Source organism: Dryas octopetala, chromosome 6 (genome assembly GCF_963921425.1).
Source record: "Dryas octopetala chromosome 6, drDryOcto1.1, whole genome shotgun sequence".
Classification (NCBI taxonomy): domain Eukaryota; kingdom Viridiplantae; phylum Streptophyta; class Magnoliopsida; order Rosales; family Rosaceae; genus Dryas; species Dryas octopetala.
In genome coordinates, this window is record NC_141371.1 from 5,176,083 (window position 1) to 5,199,923 (window position 23,841).

At 38.0% G+C, this 23,841-nt stretch overlaps 5 protein-coding genes across 6 annotated transcripts; 3 read left to right on the forward strand and 2 right to left on the reverse strand.

Annotated features, from left to right (window-relative positions):
- Window positions 1–947: 947 nt before the first annotated feature.
- On the reverse strand, window positions 948–3,871 carry LOC147281486 (laccase-4-like). The gene is made up of 6 exons (XM_086246048.1): window positions 3,697–3,871; window positions 3,067–3,218; window positions 2,742–2,986; window positions 2,494–2,622; window positions 1,479–2,414; window positions 948–1,322 (listed from the first exon to the last, which is right to left on the reverse strand). The coding sequence occupies exons 1-6, from the start codon at window positions 3,787–3,789 to the stop codon at window positions 1,192–1,194; spliced, it is 1,686 nt and encodes a 561-aa protein (XP_086102174.1). The 5' UTR covers window positions 3,790–3,871; the 3' UTR covers window positions 948–1,191.
- A 2,828-nt stretch (window positions 3,872–6,699) lies between these two features.
- LOC147281487 (protein NRT1/ PTR FAMILY 8.1-like) lies at window positions 6,700–9,061 on the forward strand. The gene is made up of 4 exons (XM_086246564.1): window positions 6,700–6,805; window positions 6,922–7,139; window positions 7,223–7,776; window positions 8,209–9,061. The coding sequence occupies exons 1-4, from the start codon at window positions 6,700–6,702 to the stop codon at window positions 9,059–9,061; spliced, it is 1,731 nt and encodes a 576-aa protein (XP_086102690.1).
- Window positions 9,062–12,637: 3,576 nt separating this feature from the next.
- LOC147281488 (protein NRT1/ PTR FAMILY 8.1-like) lies at window positions 12,638–16,665 on the forward strand. 2 transcript variants are annotated; one of them, XM_086246027.1, is made up of 5 exons: window positions 12,638–12,759; window positions 14,123–14,293; window positions 14,391–14,608; window positions 14,920–15,470; window positions 15,641–16,665. In XM_086246027.1, exons 2-5 carry the CDS (start codon window positions 14,188–14,190, stop codon window positions 16,470–16,472), a joined length of 1,707 nt encoding a protein of 568 aa, XP_086102153.1. In that variant the 5' UTR covers window positions 12,638–12,759; window positions 14,123–14,187; the 3' UTR covers window positions 16,473–16,665. The 2 variants fall into 2 exon arrangements, with proteins under 2 accessions (XP_086102153.1, XP_086102152.1); XM_086246026.1 differs by lacking the exon at window positions 12,638–12,759 and adding an exon at window positions 12,850–12,950.
- Window positions 16,666–17,247: 582 nt separating this feature from the next.
- LOC147281489 (8-amino-7-oxononanoate synthase) lies at window positions 17,248–18,406 on the forward strand. The gene is made up of 2 exons (XM_086246028.1): window positions 17,248–17,773; window positions 17,875–18,406. The coding sequence occupies exons 1-2, from the start codon at window positions 17,336–17,338 to the stop codon at window positions 18,316–18,318; spliced, it is 882 nt and encodes a 293-aa protein (XP_086102154.1). The 5' UTR covers window positions 17,248–17,335; the 3' UTR covers window positions 18,319–18,406.
- Window positions 18,407–18,627: 221 nt separating this feature from the next.
- On the reverse strand, window positions 18,628–22,037 carry LOC147281490 (Pentatricopeptide repeat (PPR) superfamily protein). The gene is made up of 3 exons (XM_086246025.1): window positions 19,841–22,037; window positions 19,568–19,688; window positions 18,628–19,488 (listed from the first exon to the last, which is right to left on the reverse strand). Exon 1 carries the CDS (start codon window positions 21,941–21,943, stop codon window positions 19,853–19,855), a length of 2,091 nt encoding a protein of 696 aa, XP_086102151.1. The 5' UTR covers window positions 21,944–22,037; the 3' UTR covers window positions 18,628–19,488; window positions 19,568–19,688; window positions 19,841–19,852.
- Window positions 22,038–23,841: the final 1,804 nt, after the last annotated feature.

A 23,841-nucleotide genomic window follows, 5' to 3' on the forward strand; every position in this document is an offset into this window, starting at 1 on the left:
TTCAAATTACATATAAAGGTAATAGTATTTCTCTCAATTTTGTTGAAAGATGTCCCAAATTCAAATTTTCTATATTATATATCTCAAAGTAGAGTGAAAAAGGAGATAAGGTAAAGATGAGTGGATAACAAGAATTCATCTCTTCTAATATTAAAAAGAAAAAAGAAAGAGTGAAAATGAATAACAAGAAGGTTGATCATAATAATTTGTCTGCATTAATTATTGAGCAGGGACATACAAAAGTAAAAGAGAAAAGTAAAGATTATTTATGCAAAAGGTTTACCCCTAGTAACATTTTTGTATATATATCAAAGTCACACTCCACAAGTGATTTCTCTTTGTAAAGAGAACCTAATTCCCCAATTTTACAAGTAGGGGTGTTTTTATGTAAATGTATCCTCCAGTGCAGCTATAATTCTCATGTTTATGGCATGATCGGATTTCGAATTGATATCTTGCATAGTTGCATGAGAACAACTTGTCATGAAGTTTCCATGATTTTATGGCCCATTGGCCCCCAAATGGGGTTATTGATCTGCTATACAAGTAATGGAATTCATTCATTGTAAAATTGATTCATTATAGGACAGTGCACAGTTGGGAGAGCCCATGTCATAGACTCATAGCTTGGAGGGCCTAGTTTTGAGTAGCCTCTGCCAAACCAGGATCCAACTTAATGGTCCATATCACTAGGATTGTTCTGCAAAAGTAAATTCAACAGGATCCAAGATGGCCTGCTGTTGGGACATTTACAGACCACATGCTTGTATTTTAATGGGATCCATGTCTTGTGAGGTCTGTCTATATATGAATGGAGATCAGAAGCCAATTTTGTCAATGTCAATTCTCAACAGAGGCTATAAAGAGATATTTAGAAATCATTTCACAACTTTATAATATATAAACAAAGACTTGCACATCCAAGATCCATATATTAGGACCCAATACATAATTCTTGAAAAAATTTCGTATTATTTACTTCAACAACCAAAAATTAATTCAAACCTTTGCTTGAGAAAATTCTTCCACTTACTCAAGCAACAGTTTGAATACAGATATATCATGTTTTTATGTTATTCATGCATCCTCTCCTTTTTTTTATTTCTTCTTCTGGAGTGCACACCTTCTTTTTGGTTAATTAGATATCTCTCCCTAGTACCTGCAAGACTAGGGGTTGTTTTGGCTAGAAAATTAACATGTTGGCAGATCCTTTGGAGGTGGTAGAAGTGATTCATTAGGTCCTTTTCCATTGTCCACCAGGAATGCCATCTTAAGCCCCCATGTTGTGTGCACCTCCAGATGACAATGCATGAACCACACCCCTAAAAATTGTACACAAATTAATATGATGAAAAAAGTCACAAGGAACTAAAAATTGTACCAAATGAAGAATTTCAATCTGACTATCATATGTGACATCTTTAGATAGGTCACATATAACCGACACATACAATAATTTTTGCAGGTTATATATTTACCTGGATTATCTGCGCGAAATCGGATGGCTACCCATCCACCAGATGGCACCCCAATTGTGTTCCTTTCAATAGGATCAACAAGATTAAAATTCTTGGGGTCTTTCTTGGGATTGTAATTCCCCAGTCCCCTACCAACAACAAAGAAATTGAAGCCATGCAAATGGACTGGGTGGTTCTCAGGGGCTATGATCCCAGTGTCTTGCAGAACAAGTTGAACCGTTGAGTTATAAGCCAGCTTATAAACCTTTGTCCCACTTTTAGTTGCCAAGCTTGCATTTGCAGGCAGACCTCCACTAAAATTGAAACTGTTTGGTGGGTTTCCGGGAAAATCAGTAGTGAAGACTCCACTGGTGTTGAAAAAATGCGCTTGAAGCAGAGCTGTGGTGGGCATAACAAATGTGACATTGTTAACACTGGCCACCACCCTGCTTCCATTTGCGGGTGTGCAAGTGGGACATGGGTTGATCCCCAGCCCAATTGTGAACAAAAGGTTGTGATTAATGGTCAATGGGACTTTTGCAGGGAACTTGTTTGAATTAAGGCTTCTGAGAGAGTCGGTAAAGCTGTTGGCAACTTGGGTGGCGTTTGGTGGAGGTGGGTTGGTGAGAATTGTGGGTGCGCTAGCAAGTGTGCCTGAGTAGTGCAGAGTGGCAATGGCAGTGAGGTTGTCGACGGCGATGTTGGGAGTGTCCAAGAATGGGGCGGTGGCGACCAAGTACTTGCCGGCGTTTTGGTTGGCGGTGACAAGGACATTGGTGGTTTGGCCTGGGGCAATCAAAATGGTGTCAGTCTTGAAGGGCTTCACGTAGATGGCATCTACTTCCACTACCGTCATCTTGTGTCCTGCAATCTTGAAAAAGAGCTCATCATTGAGCGCAGCATTGATGATGCGTAGCAGGTAGGTCTTGCCGCCATCCACAAGCAATTTGAAGCCACCTGTATAATTAATTATTCAGATTTACAGTATAACAAGAAAATATTATCGTTTATATGAATTATAAGGTGTCATAATTACTCTGTGAAGAACAATTCGCCACGGGGCCTGAATGGCCGTTAATAGTGTGAGCATCAGAGACATTTGGTGCTAAACCAGAATTGAGGGCTTCATTGATCACAGCTTCAGTATCTGATTTCCACCATTCAGCTGCAATGTTTTTATTATAATTATTATTCAGTTGATTAAATTAGACCCACCACCATTGATTACTCTGCGATTAATATACATGTTACTATTTGGAAGGAAAGAAAAAGGAAAAATCTCACCTAATATGACATTAACTTCCTTGTGGGGTGCTGGGAAGGGATATGGCACACCGCGCCTGGGCAAAATGACAAGGGCGCCATGGACTGTGGACCTTAGCCACAGAATATGTGCATGCCAAAGAAGTGTGCCCCTTTGGCCTGTGATGGTAAAGTTGTATACAAAGCTTTGGCCCGGTGGAATTGGGCATTGTGTGATGTATGCCGGTCCATCTGCCCAACCGGTTCGGAGCTGCCGGATACCATGCCTGCCCAATCAAAAAGTAAATTAGAAATATGATTTACAATGTAAAAGTGGTACAAAATTTGGCATCTGAATTAATCTCACCAGTGAATGGACATGTTATATGTGACATGGTTGGTGACTTTCACAAGCACCGTATCGTCTTCTCGGGCATAGAGAGTAGGCCCTGGGAACCGGCCATTAACGGTCACAATTGGCTTGGTTGAGCAAAGTCTGGTAGTATTCCTCATCACCACCTGCACACGGTTACCAATTAGTACAGCAAAATGGCCGGCAAACCAGATTCAATCATGTTACTTTATGTTACAACTTAATCAGAATTAAACAGGAATTATAAAATGCTCATGTTGTTGTAAGAAATATATATAGCTTAATTGGGCACACCTTCTCAGCTATATATATAGCTTTTAGTTTAAGGAATCCAATTATCCATCTTGTCTGAGATTATGATTTTGGTTAATTTCATCTGAAATTTCCAGCTACATATATATGGCATAATTAACAAGATTGAAGCCATTTATACGCCCATATAATTAATTAATATTTAATCATCTCTTGCCATGCCTTGGACACCTTTTGGTTTTGTGCCACTTAAAAGACATGCATGCATAATATGATCATGACCAAAACAAAAAAAAAACAATGCATTTAGTACCAAGAATTCTCTTAATCTTAATGCATGCAGGACATGAGAGAGAGTGTTAAGATACTTACATTAAACTTGTAATGGCGAACCCTGCTCTCAACCAAAGCCGGAACAAGGCAAGCCGCCAGGAGAAGCACAAGAATTCGACTCCACACCTCCATTTCCGATCGATGAGTACTCCTCGATCGGATTTGTTTCCGTGGAATAGTAGCAGTACTTGTGATAATAATGAATGATATCTCTCTGGCGTTAGTTGTTTGTCCTGCTACGCTTGTTGCATTTTGTGTTCATGGTGACTGGCCAGCGCACTCTTATAAAGGGTGACCAGATGAGGGCATTGCTGCGATGTCGTTTTTCCTTGGTTGGTGGACGATTGGTACGTATACATGCATTCTTTAAAAACAAGATTTCTTAAAGCTAATTAACCAAGGTTTTTCCCTGTGATTACTTACATGTTACATAAAGTTGTTAATTGACCAGTCTAGCTATAATTTTGTGAATTGCCGTCTATAATTAGCTAGCTCATTTAAAGCCCTTTTATCTGATATGAAACTTAATTCAATCAAGTTTCTAAACAATTTCGCTAATTAATTGGTTGGACTATGTTTGTTTGACACAACTAATTCATTATATATGCATGTCCCCCAACTTTGCTAGCTAGGTTTGCTTATATGTTTTATCTTGAGAGCTTTTTGGTCAACTCAGCAGCCAGTAGGCCATAGCCTGCTTTTATATTATATTGTTGGCATTTATTTCAATATTAGTTCTTTTGGATGATCATTTCTGTATATTATATATATATATATTGGCATTTATTTCAATGTTAATTATATTTAGGGCTTCTAACTTATACCTTTTTTTTTATTCATGATTTGTACTAGGTTATTTTAAAACTTTTTCTCTATTTGTTTCTTACTTTTAATTTTAGTTATATATTTATTATCTAAATATAGAGAGTAAAAGATGAAATGAATTTGTAGCATGTTTTAGGGGTGAAGTTATATTATATAAATTCTTGAATTTATATTATATAGTTATGAATGAAACAAATAAAAACTAGACAAATAGAGAATTCAAATCTTAATATAAATCTCAAGTCCTTGAAAATATATCATATATGGGTTACCATGCATATAGATCAAGCCGGCCATTTGCTTTAATTACTATTATTATTTTAATTTAAGAAAAAATAAAAGGAAAAAAGAAAAGTTGATCGAATTATGGAAAGATCGTAGAGGGAAGCGTAAATATATAAATATATAAATGTATGTAATTGTGTACCTACTGCCAAGTGCCTAATGGGATGCTAGCTTAGGCAACAAAAGAATTAGAATGGTTGAGAAATGGCTTTCAGGTCATATATCAGATGGCGGCCCCAACAGATATCGATGATGGACACACAACGTACATATCATTGTTTGTTTGAAAGCCAAGATTAAGCAAACGGTGGGTAAGTCTGTGAGTCCATCTTCATCAACTTAATTCATCTTATCCTTTACATTTTAATCTCTTCATTACCTTCCTCTTCGATCTGCTTTTTTAATTCCCTTCAATTTCTCCAATTTTAACGTTAAACATCTCTCTATCACACACTCATGCGTATATAAAACGAAGTATACGTGGTCAGCTGATAAAATTTCATGGCCAACTTAATTGTTTGGAAGTAAGTCTTCATCGCGCGTGCATGCTTGGCAGAAGCTTTGGCCAGATATATTAAACTGTACGACTTACTTTATTACACGTATAGTCACATTCAATTAACATTCGTGTGAAAAACGTTTTGCATTTATATGACCTCTTGATCGATTCTACTCTACTCGATCGATCACCACACACTAGTATCTGCTATGAATTATGTGATCATGGTAGAATTTTCATGTAAATTGAGCTCAACCTGCAAAAAGTGTTATAATTATGTAAATTAATTAGTGATAATTGCCTATTATTATATTATATGATAGGACATATATATGGCATAATATATCATTGACTTAAATAATTTAATTAGTAAGTCTTTTTCTCTAGATATATCATTATTCTTTAACTATTAGCTAATTATAAGGGTTTATATATGGATTGTCAAATATTATATTTAGGGTGGTTTATAATTCAGATATGCTAGGCTTGCTAGCTAGGTAAAAAGTCCTAGTGCCAGAAAATGCAAGCAAGTCACCTACAATATCAATGGTTGAGTTACTCGAGTAAAGATTAACATTAACTAAAGATCACCATTAATTAAGTATGAATTGATATCTAATCTCATAGGTCAATAACGGGACAACCAAAACAATCTGAGACAAGAATTACTACACCGTCATTGAAAACACGACTACATCTGAATATGGTGAAGCAAAATTTTCTACAGGATTTCTTTTCTTAACGGAAAATTTTCACAGTTGAGAGGTTAGTTTCCTTCGGTATGCTAAAGAAAGTAATTAATGAGGTAATTAGGAAGCTATTTTATATTTCATGTCATTGTGCTATAGACACATCATGCAATGTTGGGCCAGAAATGGGCCAAAGGGGCCAATCAAATGCGCTGACAAAAGTAAGATCACCAAAGTGCACAATGTGCACTTAAACATATTGAGCCTAGTACATGTAAGTTATTTTATTGGTCCAGGACCTGCCCATTCTGAATTCTTACTGGGAGAGCCAACTAAGAGACAGTAGTGACAAGTGAAGTCGTCTACCGCTCTACCTAAGAAGGTGTGCCTAGCATTAATAAAAAAGTGCTGCAGATGGGTCATCTTAATTTCAAATTTAATGGCTCTAGCAGTTTAGAAACTCCAATTTCTAATACCTAGATGTCACCACCACCTTACCGCTAGGAATCGAAATTGACACAACTACACTTACATTTATGGGCTACATTCAACAATAATGCATTTAAGGGTCCATTCGAATTGTGTGCCTTCGATGATGCATATATAATCGATACCCTAAATCTTAAAATGAGATTCAGAGTGAGCACAAATACAAACAAACATGTTATTAGGCAATAACATGGAACTCCCTTGAGCTCAAGGTCTCCCTTTTGAACCTTGAAGTTGAGCTTGTATCTCAAAGCAATGGCAGAAGAAGATATCTATACCAAAGATGGAACAACTGATTACCATAACAGGCCTGCCATCAAGAAGAAAACAGGAACATGGAAAGCTTGTCCTTATATTCTAGGTAATCAAGTAACTTCTTTCTTTAAAATATATAGGATCCTTGGCCAAAAAAAATATATAGGATCAACATGCAACAAATGCTTCCCTTACATGCCTTGGCTTTTGAATTTTGAACAGGAAATGAATGCTGTGAAAGATTGGCTTACTATGGGATTAACACAAATCTTGTGAATTACCTCAAGTTTCAACTGAACCAGAAAAATGTGGTGGCTGTCAATAATGTCACAAATTGGTCAGGCACATGCTATGTCACCCCATTGCTTGGTGCATTTCTAGCTGATGCATACCTTGGAAGATATTGGACAATTGCTGCCTTTTCCATCATCTATGTCTTTGTAAGTCAATTTGTTTGTCAAACTATATATTAATTAATTCTTGTTGGTCCATAAATGAAATACCCATTTTTTATTTCTTGCAGGGAATGACATTATTGACACTATCAGCATCAGTCCAAGGACTAAAACCACCCTGTGACAAAAACAGTGTATGCAACCCCACAGGGTTACAAACAGGGGTGTTCTTCATGGGACTTTACCTCATAGCACTTGGAACTGGAGGCATAAAGCCTTGTGTCTCATCATTTGGGGCAGACCAATTTGATGACTCTGATGAGGCTGAGAAGAAGAACAAGAGCTCTTTCTTCAACTGGTTCTATTTATCAATCAACATTGGTGCCCTTGTGGCCTCCTCAGTGCTTGTTTGGATACAAACAAATGTGGGTTGGGGTTGGGGCTTTGGCATCCCAGCAGTGGCAATGGCACTTGCTGTTGTGAGCTTCTTTTCGGGTACCCGGTTGTATAGGAACCAGAGGCCCGGTGGGAGTCCCCTGACCCGAATTTGCCAGGTGCTTGTTGCATCCTTCAGGAAGTTCAAAGTAAAAGTGCCTGCTGACAAGGCTCTCTTGTATGAGACTACAGATGAGGAGTCTGTGGTCAAAGGAAGCCGCAAGCTTGATCATACAACACAATTGAGGTAAGGTGTAATAAGTTTGTAACAAGAAAATAAGCATCTTGGAAGTACTTTTGCTGCTTTTGAAAGCCAACTTTGGACTGACTTTTGATCAAGAAGCAATATATAGGGGTTTCTAAATTCCAAAACCAGTATATACTAGTAATTTGCTTTATGATTCTCTCTTTGAAAGCTGCACTTTAATATGCAAAGTGCACTTAAGCAACCTCATAATGAAATAAGGTGCTCTGCAATGATATTGTGCTTATATTCAACACAAATTGTTTTGGGGTTTAAGGTTAAGTGTTTTAGGTGTTTATTATGTTGAAAAAAATAATAAATGAAAGTCTCGGATAGTTTTAGATACAAGCACAACATTAACACAAAAAACATCAGAAAATGATCCAAACTCCTCATAATATGAACTTATAATGGTTTTTTTTTTCTTTTCCTTAGCTTCTTTGACAAGGCAGCAGTTGAGACTCAAACAGACAGAATCAAAGGTTCAGTGATGCCATGGAGACTCTGCACAGTGACCCAAGTTGAGGAGCTCAAGTCCATCATAAGGCTACTACCCATTTGGGCCACTGGCATAATCTTCTCTGCTGTATACAGTCAAATGGGAACCTTGTTTGTTCTCCAAGGCAACACAATGGACCTTCACGTCTCCAACTCCTTTCAAATCCCCTCCGCCTCACTCTCCCTCTTCGACACCATCAGCGTCATCTTCTGGGTTCCGGTCTATGACCGTGTGATAGTCCCATATGTCAGAAAATTCACAGGACACAAAAATGGGTTCACCCAACTCCAAAGAATAGCAATTGGGCTTGTCATCTCCATCTTCGCAATGTTGGCTGCAGGGACTCTGGAGCTTGTGAGGCTGCGCGAGGTGAGAAGGCACAACTACTATGATCTCAAGCACATGCCCATGTCAATATTTTGGCAGGTCCCTCAGTACTTCATTATAGGGTGTGCTGAGGTTTTCACATTTATTGGGCAATTGGAGTTTTTTTATGAGCAGGCTCCTGAGGCCATGAGGAGTCTGTGTTCTGCTCTGTCACTCACAACTGCTGCACTTGGGAACTATTTGAGTACACTGCTTGTGAATGTTGTGACTGATGTGAGCACCAGGCATGGTAGGCCTGGTTGGATACCAGACAACTTGAATTATGGTCACCTTCACTACTTCTTCTGGCTCTTGGCTGTGTTGAGTGTGATCAATTTGGGGTTCTATGCTTTGGTTGCTAGATGGTACACTTACAAGAGGCCAGTTGTACCTAGTCACATGCAAGAGGCCTGCCCATTTTAATGGTTATGTTTCATATTTCTTTTTTATAAATTGTGATCATGACTGGATAGGTATGCCTCATCACCAATGTGACATTCTGATTCAATTCACTTTCATTGAGCTTTTTTTTTCAGTAGTCAAGAGTATAATGAGATCACGCGCTTCAAAAACTCTTCTATTTGATGTTGACCCTTCCAAGAGCTGCGAGTCAATTATTTGTCAGTTCATATCTGCATTAAATTTTGTAATGTGCCTACACTATTGAATTACTGATCCATGCCTTTTTCTTTTCAGCTCACAATGATTAACTCAAACGTGTTGGTTTGGAATTATTGAAACTTGAGATCTCTCAAACATTGTGGAAAAATCGCTAAATTGATGCGTTTGGATGAAGAAAAAAAATTTGAAATTTAAATAAAACTCAGCATTTAAGAAATTATATATTCTAATTTCCTTGTTTGGGTACATAAATACAAAATTTTGCAAATTCTATGTGAAAAAAAACTTGAGATTTAAAGGCTGTAAATTTCAAGTTTAATTTCCACCTTAATTGGTGTCATTTTCAAAATTCCAGTTTTTATAAAAAAGAAAAAGTCGTGTTCACTCATCACTTTGCCAATTAATCACAATACCACCACCACTACCACCATGCCGCCGCTACCACCACCTCTGCCACCACCACCTCTGCCGCCACCACCACTGTCGCCACCACCACCTCTGCCGCTACTACCACCACCTCTGCCACCACTACCACCACCACTGTCGCCACTACCACAACCACCACCGCCGTCGCCACCTCCACCTCCACCGCCACCGCCACTGCCACCGCCATTACCACCGCCATCACCACTGCTACCACCACCACAACCACCAACACCACCTCTACCGCCACCACCTATGCCGCCACTACCGCCGCCGCCACCACCATCACCACAACTGACACCGCCACCACCACCACCACAACTGACACCGCCACCACCACCACCACAACTGACACCGCCACCACCACCACCACCACTACCGACACTGACACCACCGCCACCACCGCCAATGCCATTGTTGCCGCCACCTCCAATACTCCAATTTTCGCCGTGACCATTTCTTCCACCGCTCGTGGACCATTACCCCTACTACCATCGTCAACTGACCACAAGCATTATTTTTATTGTTGCCACCATGCATCACCATCACTCTTTTATAAAACTACTAGAAATTCCGTATTTAAATTTTATTATGATTACATTTATCCAAACAAGATAATTTACAAATTCTAGAATTTTAAATAACGTCATTTTAAATTCCATCATTTGTGAATTCCTAAATAGTTTCAAACTACTTCATCCAAACGTACCATGGTAATTGGTAATCTCCATGGTATTAAAGTTGCCAATCCTACTTTTATTAACCCTAATACTTTCTTTATTTTTTTTGGCCAGATATACTTTAATACTTTCACATGACTATAAAATTATCTTAACCGTTGTATTTCAATTGGAGTTAGGAGCGTGGCTGTCAAGTGCCATCTTTTTCGTTTCCATTTTTGCCAAGGAAAAGTTCCAGCAAAGAGTCCAGGTACAAGCTTCTTTTTGATAAAATGTCCAGGTACAAAGTTAAACCTAAAATGATAACGACCTTAGGATTTTTTTCGCTGAACTTTAGAATTACAAATATTAAAATCATGTTTTTTATGTTAGGTCCATTAAATCCTTGAACATTTATCTACACTCTAATAAGTTTTCATAAAATTTCCATAAACCCTTTATGGTTCAAATCATATAAAAAATTATAGCTTGCATTTTATGTTATCATGATTGATTTTTTTTTTTTTCTAAGAGGATCATGATTGATTTTAAATGGATATCTATTAAAAGGATCTAAATAACCTGAAAGAAGAGATTGTACCCAAGTCTTACTCTTATGATTGTTGCTCAATGTCTAATAAGTTAGAATTCCAGCTGTAATTGTTGTTCTGTTTAATTTGTTTTTTTATTTCCATCATTCTATCACCTAAAACCTACACAATGACATTTATATATATATATATATTCCCTTTCCACTGTCATTTTCAAAAGAACAATACTTGGGTCACTCCTTGGGGGTACCTCAAGGTCACCCCACCCCCTCAAATCGTGATTTCGGCAATGTCGGCGCATAATCAGAATCGTTCACTTTTTAGATAACATATTAAAGATCATCTCTGCAAAAAATCAAATCAATCGGAAATCGTTTGGTTATATAACTGTTGTCAATTAAATAGAAAAAATAGATGGTTTTCAATTAAAGAGTGATTTTTTTACCAAACCGTTGATTTTTTTATATTTAATTGACAACATTTATATAACCAAATAATTTCCGATTGATTTGATTTTTTGCAGAGATGATCTTTAATATGTTATCTAAAAATTGAGCGGTTCCGATTATACACCGATATTGCCGAAATCATAATTTGGAGAGGTGGGGTGATCTTGAGGCCGGTACCCCCAAGGGGTAACCCAAGTATTGTTCTTTTCAAAATCACCCACTTTCTCTAAAAAGACAAAACCTCCCAAGAGGTACAATAAATATATAAGATTGCCTTTCTAAGATGACATGGTCATTCCATTTGGTTTTAATGATAAATGAACTTAGCAAACATCTATAGTAAAGTTGTGACTTGGTATGCCACAAAGGCCAAAATAATTGCATAATGTCATTATCAAATTAATTCATAGTACAAATCTAAAATTTCCAATGATACCAACTCCAAGTGCTTTTTTTTTATTCTTTTTTTTATTTATTTTTATTTTTATTTTTATTTTTTAATTTTTATCAAAGAAGTATTCAATTGGAACTAAGAAGAATTACAATCCAAAAGCACTTGTGTATCCAACCAAGAAGGGACAAGTGCTTTTTTGGACTTAGACTATCACATTAACATTTTTTTTTTGGGTTTATAATATTATTTAAGAAAAAGGAAGAAAACCTTACCAAACTAGTTCCTACCACACAGTATATGGTGGCAACTGACAAAAGAATCAATAATCACACATGGAAAATTAGCATTTCACAACCCAATTTGAGACTTCTAAGGAAGAGATATTGAAGAATCTTCAACAATCTCATTGATGAGATTTTGCATCTGGACAATAGTAGGTAGCCAAAAGTTTTCCTTCTATCCAAGTGTTTCCAATTATGAAAGAGGCAGTGTTGTGACTTAATAGCTATGGCCCTTGGGACCATTTTGGCTTTTTCACCAAAAACAATAACTTGGACTTCCATTGTTGCATGATGTTATTGCAAGAGTTATGCTAAACACAGTGGCGCTTGCATAAACAAAGGCTATCGTGTATAAGCAAACATATAGATTAAAGTGCGTGTATAAGCAAATATATAGACTATTTTATATAGATGTATAATTGTATATTAATCAATGACCGATAATCATTCAAGCATGATTAGCATCTTTTTATTGCAAAAAAAAATAAAAAATCCTTTCCAAACATAAAATAGGAAAAGTAATAGTCGTACACAACATTCCAACGTAAAGAGGTAGTAAAGGTGGTCTCTGACTTAATTTCTATATAATTTCGTGGCCCTTTGCTGTGTGCGAGCAGGAACCGGGCAAGCTTTCCTTGTTTTGCTCAGATTCTTATTCCTATCAAATTCAGTAATCAACATCACCAGTCACCAATTAACCACATAAAAGTTCACACTCTTTTTTCTCGCTTTTAACTCCAAAGGTATGTGATATGCTTACACCTGATGAGTACTGCTCTCTCCCTCTCTCCCTCTCTCTCTCTCTCTCTCTCTCTCTCTCTCTCTCTCTCTCTCTCTCTCTCTGTGATAGTTTTTGCCTTTTTGGGTCTGCTCTGGGATAGTATAATCTGCAAGCATTCATGTCAATGATGAATATTTCTTAGAGTACTGAATGGTGGGTGGGTCTTACATCTCATCTCTCTTATGGGTCTATTTTCTCATGTTTCCAATTTGCATGTATCGATTTTGAATAAGAGTGAACATTGCATTGCTATCAAGTGGTTTGCTTTTCCCTCTTTTTTATGTTTTTTATTTCAATAATGACTCATATTTTTAAAATATTAATCGGTTTTTTGTCTCTTCCAATTTTGAGGCTTGACTTAAGTGTGAAACTGAAATCCTCTGTGCTAGTCCTCAATCATGCTTTCTTTCTTTGTTTTTTGTTTTTTAATATGATATTGGGTTGTGGAGTTTATCTTTTTATATTGAACAACCCCATTCGTGCACAAATGGAATTTGACTTTTACAATGAGAACACATTGCTTAGGCTTGACTCAACGTTTGCTTATTTGTGCTTTTGTCTGTTTAAATTTTGATTAATAAAATAGGGGTTATGGATTCTTTGATGATGGGGGGTCTCTAGAATGCTCCCTGGTGCTATAGAACAATTACCCTTTAATTTTATATTGGAGTTGAAGAAATCTAATTAACTAGTTTGCTCTTATTTATATATCTTATATCTTCTGAGTTCTGACTATGCTCAAGGAAAAAGATACTATTTTGTTTATTCTTGGTGGGCCAGTTGTTGTGAGTACTGGGCTCGATGATTAGAAGTATCATTTATGCAGTACCAGAGTGCATAATCCCCTCTGTATTTCAAATTACCCTTCATTCTGACTTTGAGCTCCTTTTTTTCAAGGGACTCTTGAACAAAAGCTATGTCTAATCATGCCCATTTCTCAAGTGATATACGTATGCCCTTTTTCTTTTTGTAATGACATGTGGTCCATGTACATGCTGCTTGAATTATACTTATCAAAAACCATCTATGATGATTAGTCCACTTTTGGAGTGATCCATTGATTCCATTCTCCAAAAGATAGATGGTCTGTAATGTTGTATGCCATACATGTGCTCTGTTATATGTCCAAGTGCTTGGTGAAATATGCATGTTCAGAATTACATATTTTGAGAATCTAGAATTGAGTTGGCCATAGCATTCCTATCTAACTTCCAACTAAGCATTACCAAATGAATGGATCCAAGCCAATGTTATCACTTTCAAACTTGTCATGAACTCATGATCACTCTTCCTTTAGCTTGTGCGTAACTATGATGATTTTGTAGGTGAGTCTTTGGTTTTAAATACCAAGCACAACAAGGCCTGGAAGATATCTAATCTGCAAGGCACTATGGCGGATGATGATGTTTACACCAAGGATGGAACAGTAGACATCCATAAAAATCCTGCTAATAAAAAGAAGACTGGAAATTGGAAGGCATGCCGCTTTATTCTTGGTATGGTTTTGTTAATCATTCATTTTCTTTATTTTTAATTTCCCCCTATTTATATAAATCAAATATGATTTTGATTCAATAAATAATTCTGTTTCAGGAAATGAATGCTGTGAAAGATTGGCATACTATGGAATGAGTACCAATCTGGTGAACTATCTTGAGAAACGTCTCAACCAGGGAAATGTCACTGCATCAAATAATGTCACTAATTGGTCTGGGACATGCTATATCACACCATTGTTAGGAGCCTTCATAGCTGATGCATATCTGGGAAGATATTGGACAATTGCCAGTTTCTCAGTTATTTATGCTCTTGTAAGTTTGGTCCCAATTACATCATGAATGTTTGAAATGGATAATAGTGATTGCTTTACTATCGAGCTTTTTAGTGCTCATGTTAGTCAATTTCACATCAAGATTACAACTTTGATATGTGTTTTGTCAAATTATAGTGATCTTTCGTTCTTGGTCATACTCTAGCCAAATCAAAATTTTCATTGGTTGCTATTTTGACTACATTTAAATAAATTGATTTAAAGGCTTTTGGCCAACCCAACATCTTTATATGAATTATGTTCTTTTGCAATTCTCTAGATATATGTTGAAGAATTTTTCTGTTTTTGTAGGGGATGACACTCTTAACAATCACTGCGTCTGTCAATGGACTAAAGCCATACTGCAATGAGTCTGGTTGCCACCCAACAACATCACAAAAAGCAGTCTGCTTCGCAGCACTGTACATGATTGCACTTGGTACTGGTGGAATCAAGCCATGCGTTTCATCTTTCGGTGCAGATCAATTTGATGAAACTGATGAGGTTGAGAGGAAAAAGAAGAGCTCTTTCTTCAATTGGTTTTACTTTTCAATCAATATTGGTGCACTTATTGCTTCCTCTGTTTTGGTGTGGATACAAATGAATGTGGGGTGGAACTGGGGGTTTGGAATCCCTGCAGTTGCAATGGCAATTGCAGTTATGTTCTTTTTCTTGGGTAGCAAGTTGTACCGTCTTCAAAAACCTGGAGGGAGTCCCCTCACAAGGATTTTTCAGGTTATTGTTGCATCCTTCAGGAAATACAATGTGAAGGTTCCAGCTAACAAGTCTCTTCTCTTTGAGACTGCAGATGAGGAGTGTAATATCCAAGGAAGCCGTAAGATTGAACACACAGACAAGTTAAGGTAAGCACTCAAAGGTAGAATTTCAGTAAGCTACTTGTTGTTTTTAGCAAATTGATTCCAAGTCAATCACATAACCATATAAGTTGAACCTATAAATTGGTTTAGCATATGCAATATTGGGTTACCACAAACTACAAGTTGATCCTCTTATCAATATTGTCAAATTCCAGGTTCTTTGACAAGGCTGCTGTGGAGACCGAGGTTGACCATGTTAAGGACTTGCCAAACCCATGGAGACTCTGCACAGTTACTCAAGTAGAGGAGCTCAAGTCCATTATCAGGTTGCTTCCAGTATGGGCATCTGGGATAGTCTTTGCTACCGTCTACAGCCAAATGAGCACAATGTTTGTTTTGCAAGGCAACACATTGGACCAACACATGGGCCCCAAATTCAAGATCCCATCAGCATCTCTTTCCCTCTTTGATACAGTCAGTGTCATTTTCTGGGCTCCTATATATGATCAATTCATTGTCCCATTTGCAAGGAGGTACACAGGCCATGAAAGAGGTTTTACCCAGCTACAAAGGATGGGCATTGGCCTTGCTCTATCCATATTTTCCATGATCATTGCTGGGGTCTTGGAAGTTATTCGGCTCGACATTGTGAGGAAGAACAACTACTACGATCTTGAGTACATTCCCATGTCAATTTTCTGGCAAGTACCCCAATACTTTCTTGTTGGGTGTGCAGAAGTTTTCACATTCATTGGACAGTTGGAGTTTTTCTATGACCAGGCACCTGATGCCATGAGAAGCTTGTGCTCTGCTCTCTCACTCACCACTGTTGCATTGGGGAATTACCTCAGTACTCTGCTTGTTACCATTGTAACCAAAGTAACCACAAGGGATCGGAAGCTTGGTTGGATTCCAGATAACTTGAACAGGGGCCATCTTGACTATTTTTACTGGCTCTTGGCCATTCTCAGCCTCATCAACTTCCTTGTGTATCTCTGGATTGCTAAGTGGTATACTTACAAGAAGGTCACGGGGCGTCCTCACTGATACAACACTAAGGCACCAGAGAATGAGGACTGGCACTTGTGAATCTGCTGGCTGGACTGCCATTGTAGCTTGTTTGTTTTTCTGTCATTTAAAGGTTGGGGGTACTAGAGAAGGTTGTTGGAGGATTTGTGTGTTCATTTCGAATTAGATTACAGGTTTTTGTTAAACTTTTCTTAATTGGTAAGGTACTAAGGTTGAGATTATTATGTCTATGTTGTTTTTGCAGTACAGTTACACATTCAACTCCTCATATACTAGTCATGTGACTAGGCATGTGACCATTTTTGCTGAGAGAAATTGTATACATTTCTTGTATACAAGAATTTCGACATGAGAACCTCTTTAAACCTATTAAAAAAAAAAAACCTATCTTCATCTTCATGACGTAGGCATTGCATCAGGTATGTTTGAATCAAGCACCACGTATTAGTGAGGTCATAATGCATTTAACAACCATAATGAGATCCATAATATCAACTCATTAAATGGCTGTGGGCCAGCAATAGCATTCCTGAATTTCAATTCTACTATAGATTGGGCCCTCATAGTTCTATGGATTCATACACTGTATAGAAGGAATCTGCAATGAAAATGAAAAAGGGAAAATTAAATAAAAACAAAGCCAGCAACACCATCCGCAAAGAATATTGGTGAAAGTTTTTATTTTCTGATAAGTATACTTCATTTAATTAATAAAACAAAAGATAGTGTAACTCGATGTACAAAGGACCACAGTCCCAAGCCTAGAAGACATTAATTTTTCACATAATGAGGTGATAAAATCCCACCCTTTAACAAGCATTTATGTGTAGAAACACTTTTTATGCTAATGGATAATGTAAAGACCACATGAGAGGCTCAGAATGACTTCAACTGTAGATATAAAATCTCTCTCTTTCTCATTCTTTATTTCTCCCTCCCTTTTTACAAACCCAAAGCCAACACTGAAGACGGATAAGATGCTTGCCCTCAAACTCATTCAAACCTCTTTCACCACCACCACCAGGACCAGACATACCATCTTACACACAGGAAGACTGTCCAATGCAAAGCATTCCATCGTGCGCTTCAGCAAGTCCAATGATTCCGATTCTGAATCCGACTCTTCTCCACCTCAAGGAGATACTCAGAAGCAAGAGCTGCTCGTGAGGATAGCAATGCTTCAAGCTCAGAAAGTCCGCCTTGCCGACTACTTAGATGAAAGATCTGCATATCTTACCCAATTTGGAGAAGAGGCCACAGCTGAGATTGACAAGATTGGAGAAGATGCCCTCAAAGGACTGGATGAAGCCAGCGCCAGGGTCTGTTTAAGTTCCTAGTCCATGCAATGCATTAAAGATAAAACACGACTTGCTATGAAATTCTGTTGATAATCCAATTCTAATTCATTTGTGATAAGCAGATAATGGAGAATATAGACAGCCGCATGCAGGCCTTTGAGGAATCTGCAGGATTGAACAGCTTGGAGATTGAGAAAAATGAAAATGAGTTAGCAGCATTTGAAGGTGAGATTGAAAAAGACCGAAATGAAGGGTTATTTTTCAAGAGTCTGACGCAGGGGAAGCCAAAAGAAAAAGTGAAAGCTACAGAGGAAATAAAGAAGATCAAGGAGCTTACTAAAGCCAGTGCAGGATCAAAAACCAGGAGGAACATTTACCTCGCACTAATTGGCCTGCTACTCATAGGAATTGTTGATTCTTTCATCACTTCAGCACCTGATTGGAAAAAAGTTGTAGTTCTCGGGGCAATTTTAGTGGGTTTGGGTTCTCAGTTCATCTATGAGCAGAGAATGTTATCAGAAACAGAAAGAACGGAAGAGGGAAAGACAGAGGAGGAAAGAAAGTGATGACTTCCAGCCCCTTCGGCAAAAATATTATGCTGTAAAATATTCAGCCTTAATTATTATAGATAAATATAGCTTGGGTTTACACAAATATAGCATGAATTTTCTTTTTTCTTTTTCTGATCAAGTCAATTGAATTAATGAAAAAAGAAAAAAGAAAAACCAAAGCCTAAGGACACACCTCATATCCATTTACAAGTGTAGTCTATCTAGAAAATCTAAGAAACGAAATCCACTACATACATTTCTACTATTACCCAAAGAGAAGACTGAAAACGGTCTCTCAGCTGCACTACTAGCAGCACTAGAAACAGTCTTTCAGCTGTACTACTTCCCAGCTACATAAATATAGCATGATACAATAACCCCAAGTAAATCTTACAACTTGGGGGTGATACATATCACGCTACTTCTCTTTTGCATCATCAAAAGGTGATCTTGGTGATACTACTGTAATCACCAAAAACTATGTAACTGAGTTAGCATATATGATGCTTCATGAACTTTTGATTATTATTGATCATGCTTCAAATTTTTTTTTAACCAATAACTCTAATATTTTTTTAATTTGAGCTTCTATATGTTCTTAAACCCTCTAGTTTACAACAAAATCAATATAGACCCAGACTTGAGAACTGATTGGCTATAGGCATGAAAATCTGTGAGGAAGGTTGGTGATATAAATTCTGGAAAGTCACACTTCTGCCAAATAATGACCTGAAGTCTTGTCCAGTATGCATTAAAGAACTGGGCATCCAACTACACAAATATAGCATGACTAATAACCCCAAGTAAATCTTAAAACTTGGGTTTGATATATCAAGCACTTTGTTTTTGCATCATCAAAAGGCGATCTTGGTGATATCACTGCAACCACCAAAAACTATGTAACTGAGTTACCATATATGATGCTTTGTGAACTTTTGATTATTATAGTTCATGCCAGACATGTCTCAAGTTTTTTAATTAAACCAATGTTTTTAACATGAGCTTCTGTATGTATTAAACCCGCTAGTGTATAAAAAAATGCATATAGACCCAGAATTGGGAACTGATTAGCTATAGACATTAAATCTGGTGAGCAAGGTTGGTGATCTAAATTCAGGAAAACTCACACTTCTGCCAAATAGTGACCAGTCTTGTCCAGGATTCATAAAAAGCTTGGCAACCAACCTGCATCAGGAAACAGCTTTTGCAATGAGAATGCAACACCTTCAAAAACAAATATAGGCAATGTACAACCCGTGCATACCTTATGTCACTTTGAAAAGAAAAGCATGTTCTTCATGAAGAATATATCCATGTGCATAATCATTATCAGTAGATATCGTCGCATCTAAACTAGGCCAAGGACACATTGCTGCAGATCTTTTCTGGGACAACATAGAATTTAATGTATCCATATTTCTAACAAAAGCTGAAAAGAGAATAAAAGAAAATCTGTGGACATCTCATCATTCGACCCCAGATGCAACAATACATGCGATGACATCAACAAAGAAAAGCAACAGGAGATAAAACTTACTTCCACGCTACTTTAAACCCAAGAAGAGTACGTAGTGGTCCCATTGTTGAGAACTGCCCTAACAAGTATGTACCACGTTATGGAACTGGGAAGAATTCCATGATGCAAAGCCTTCTCTAAAAACCTAACGGCTTCTGATATTCTACTGCATGAACAAAGCCCTTTGAGAGTAATATTATAGGAAATGATATCAGGTTGTAGCCCAGCTTTTAGAATGCGGGCCCAAATTTCTGATGCCTTTCCACAGTCTCTAATTTTGTAAAACCCCTCCATTAGGGTGTTGTGGGTCACAAGATTTGGAACACAGTTCCAACGCCCCATCTGAAAATAAAGCAGCAAAGCATCTTCAGCTTTGCCTGTAGAGCAAAGCCCATGAATTATAATGTTGTGCATAATTACATCAGGCTCCAATCCCTTTTCAAGAGCTTGATGCCACAAGTTTAGGGCCATGTCAATCTTCTTGCCTCGGCAAAGGCCATCCATTAACAAGCTATATGTGATCACATCTGGCTTCCATCCTTTTTCCAGCATTTCCCTCAAATAAACGTATGCGTCACTAAATCTTTCTGCATTGCATAAACCATTTATGAGAGTATTGTAAGAGACAACATTTGGAGAGCAAAACTTGGTGCACATTCCCCTAAAAAAGCAAATAGCATCTTCAAGTTTGGAAGCTCGAATAAACCCATATATCAATGAATTGCAAACATGAGAAGTTGGTTTATAGCCAGACTTATCCATCTGATCAACTAGTCTGGAAGCTTCATCTAGTCTCCCTTCTTTGCATAACCAATTAATCACTGAGGAATACGCAAAGGCATCGAGATCAGCTCTTGTATTTTCTGCCTCTTTTAAAATCGATAAAGCCTTGTTCAAGTACCCATTCTTGCACAGTCCATGAATTAATACTCCATAGGTTGTGGAATCTGCAACACAAGCCTTCTCACGCATTAGTTCCCAGACAGAAATAGCTTCATTCACTTTCTCATTCTCAAGCAACCCTCTGATCAATATGTTATAACTCACAACATTACGACAACCACCCTTCTCCATCAATTCCCACAACTCAAAGCACTCTTCAATCTTCCCTGCTTGACAGAACCCACTGAGCATTGCATTGTACATAACCACATCAGGCAATCCCCCTTTCTCAACCATATCTTTGTAAACTCTCTCAGCCCCATCCACATTCCCTGCTTTGCACAACCCATGAATCAAAGAACTACAAGTAAACAAATCATGCCCTCTTTCATTTTTCTTCATCCTATCCCATATCTCCAAACTCTCATTGAACTTCCCACATTTGCATAAACCATTAATCATAACATTATAAGTAACAACATTAGGATAAACCTCCGAGTCCTTTACCAACCTCTCCCAAATCTCCTTAGCATTCAAAAAATCGCCTTTCCTGAAAAACCCATCAATCAAAATATTATAACACATCACATCAGGACTAACCCCTCTTTCAGGCATTTCATCAAACACCTCCAAAGCCTCACACAAATTACCACTTTTAGCAAGCCCATTTATCAAAGTCCCATAACTAAACACATCAGGCTTCAGACCCTTTTCCCACATCCAATCCAGCAACCCTTTGGCCTTCTCAAACTGCTTCTTCTTACAAGAAATTTTGATCAAAATATTATAAGTCTGCAGATTCGGGGACACACCCACTGTTTCAAAATAAGCGAAAAATTTCTCAGCTCGTTCCCACTGGTTAAACTCAATGAAAGCATTGAGCAGAGAATTGTACGACCTTATACCAGGTTTGCACCCAAAAATCTCTTCCATTTGTTGAAACACATCCAAGGCTTTATCGGGCATTGAGTTTTTCGCATAGGCTTTAATCACAGTCAATGCCACTTCCTCGGGGCACTTGCATTTCTGGGTCCGAATCAGTTCGACGACCCGACCCACGTGGACTACGATTTTCGGGTCGATGAGCCGGCGGAGGATGTGGTGGAACACGTCAGCTGAGTGAGTGTAGTTCGGGTGGCGACTGGCTGAGTCGAGCAGGGCAAGTGCTGAGTGAGGATTCTTTTCGGCTTTGAGGAGCTTCAGAACTCGCTTTGGAGAGAGCGATTTGGGGAAGTCGACCATGGCAGTGGCAGAGACGTAAATTTTTGTGGTTTCTATGTCTCATTGTTATTGCATAGTTTAGGTCTTTGGTCTGAGAGAAATTTTCGGCAACCGAGAAAGTCTGAAATGGATGACAACTTCGAAGCGGGAGACAAAAGGCTAAAGCCATAGAGTAACGGATTTTGCTGCGCTTGGTAATGGGCCGAACGCCTACGTGGACCATAACCAAAGCCCAGATTTCTTAAGCTGCGGCTTAGTTACTTGTGGTCCAAAGAATGATATAGAAGCCCATATTTATTAAGCTTGGAACAATGAAAGCCCAACCTACAAATTCATGTAGTGGGCCTTCCAGCCCATAATAACCTTTCATCCCCAAAAGAAATTTAGAAAAATTGCGGATCTTTCATCTTTCTTGTGTGAACTCTTTATCTTTTAAGCACGCCCTTTCCAAGCATACTTCTTGAGCCTCTCTCTCCACTTTATCACCAAAAAGAGAAAGGGGCAAAAAAGCAAAGACCATCTTTTCTTTTTTTTCTTTTATTTTTCTCCCCCTATCCCTTTACCTTTGAAAAAACCATATTTCTACTGATGATTTTCATGCACATTTTATATTAAACTATAGGGCATAATCTCTCTTTTTCTCCTTTTTTTTTGTTTGGTTGTAAATTTCAATGCATATGGCAGTGAACAGTGTAGCTCTCAGATCAGTAGATCACATACAATGGCACACCTAAGATCTGTATGGAATATTTGTAAATCCCTAAGAGGTAGTAATGTAGTATGCCTAGATATTGCCCTGTTGGTCTCTTGTGTTGTGTGTGTGCTTCTTTTCTTTGCCTTTGTCTTGCTTTAGTAACATGCCAAACTCTACATTCTTTCTTGGGATTCCTTCACTCTACTAGTATAATCATATACTTCTTTTGAAGGCTATGATAGGAATTGCCACCACCAAGTCTTAGTACAAGCACTGACCCATGAATACATGATAGACCTACCTAGCTTATGTGTACCCTAAATTGGTCTAAATTAGCCCAATGATGGCCATTTTAGTCCCTATGAACAAGCCCATAATCAAAATTAAATACCCATTAAGGCATTAACACATAAAAACAGGGGGCTATAGTGGACCGTTCATTCAAGATCTTTCGGGTGAAAAGATGCCATCTGGCGTGATTGGCGGCACAAATGGGGATATTGATCATGTAAAATGTTTGGAGAATAATAATTAATAGAGTCTAGTCCATCATAATGGAGCAAAATGTGAATGAAGTTTTATTAAGCAGGCATGTTGGGTCCAAGATGGAGGCTTTGTTTAAAGTGGATGATCATATTGTACAAAGCCTCTGATTTGTATGTGCTGTATGCGTGTGGGGTACTAAAGGACTCGATTAGATTGTCCTTTTGCATTCATTTTTCCTTTGTAATGATGAGCATACTTTTACCCTTTTTAATTTTCCGCAATTAAATGTACCACCATGACATCTCTTGCTTTTTTTTATATGTAAACTATTCAAAACCCCCAAATTAGAGCTTAGTTATTTCAAAACCTCCAGCCTTACTAAAATTAATTCAGAACCCCCTATTAGTTATTTAAACTCTCTCAAAACCCCCTGGTCAACTAACAACCAAATAGGTTTGACCCCAAGTTTTTTTAATATTCCAATTATAACCTCAGCTGTCACTTAATCAGTTAATCACATTTCTCTCTCTCTCTCTCTCTTTCTCTCTCCGCGTGGCTGTCATCGGCGAGTGCTCCGTCGTCCGGCAACGGTTGCCGGCGAGACCGGTCCCGATCTTCTCGTCTCTCCTCTCTCTTCCTCCCTATGCCCTCCATGTGCCGTGAAACCAAACGTCGACGCCGGATCGGATCTAGGAAGATCCGAGCTCTCTCGCTGGCGATTCGCTGATTTTGGCGACGA

Excerpts from the sequence above, each read along its gene's own strand:
- LOC147281490 (XM_086246025.1), bottom strand. The coding sequence starts at position 21,943 with ATGGTCGACTTCCCCAAATCGCTCTCTCCAAAGCGAGTTCTGAAGCTC.
- LOC147281486 (XM_086246048.1), bottom strand. The coding sequence starts at position 3,789 with ATGGAGGTGTGGAGTCGAATTCTTGTGCTTCTCCTGGCGGCTTGCCTT. Across the intron at positions 2,415-2,493 it reads GGCGAATTGTTCTTCACAGA|GTGGCTTCAAATTGCTTGTG; the intron begins GTAATTATGACA and ends TTAATTATACAG. Across the intron at positions 1,323-1,478 it reads ATTTCGCGCAGATAATCCAG|GGGTGTGGTTCATGCATTGT; the intron begins GTAAATATATAA and ends TACAATTTTTAG.
- LOC147281488 (XM_086246027.1), top strand. The coding sequence starts at position 14,188 with ATGGCGGATGATGATGTTTACACCAAGGATGGAACAGTAGACATCCAT. Across the intron at positions 14,294-14,390 it reads GGCATGCCGCTTTATTCTTG|GAAATGAATGCTGTGAAAGA; the intron begins GTATGGTTTTGT and ends ATTCTGTTTCAG. Across the intron at positions 14,609-14,919 it reads TCTCAGTTATTTATGCTCTT|GGGATGACACTCTTAACAAT; the intron begins GTAAGTTTGGTC and ends CTGTTTTTGTAG.
- LOC147281489 (XM_086246028.1), top strand. The coding sequence starts at position 17,336 with ATGACTTCAACTGTAGATATAAAATCTCTCTCTTTCTCATTCTTTATT. Across the intron at positions 17,774-17,874 it reads TGGATGAAGCCAGCGCCAGG|ATAATGGAGAATATAGACAG; the intron begins GTCTGTTTAAGT and ends TGTGATAAGCAG.
- LOC147281487 (XM_086246564.1), top strand. The coding sequence starts at position 6,700 with ATGGCAGAAGAAGATATCTATACCAAAGATGGAACAACTGATTACCAT. Across the intron at positions 6,806-6,921 it reads AGCTTGTCCTTATATTCTAG|GAAATGAATGCTGTGAAAGA; the intron begins GTAATCAAGTAA and ends AATTTTGAACAG. Across the intron at positions 7,777-8,208 it reads GATCATACAACACAATTGAG|CTTCTTTGACAAGGCAGCAG; the intron begins GTAAGGTGTAAT and ends TCTTTTCCTTAG.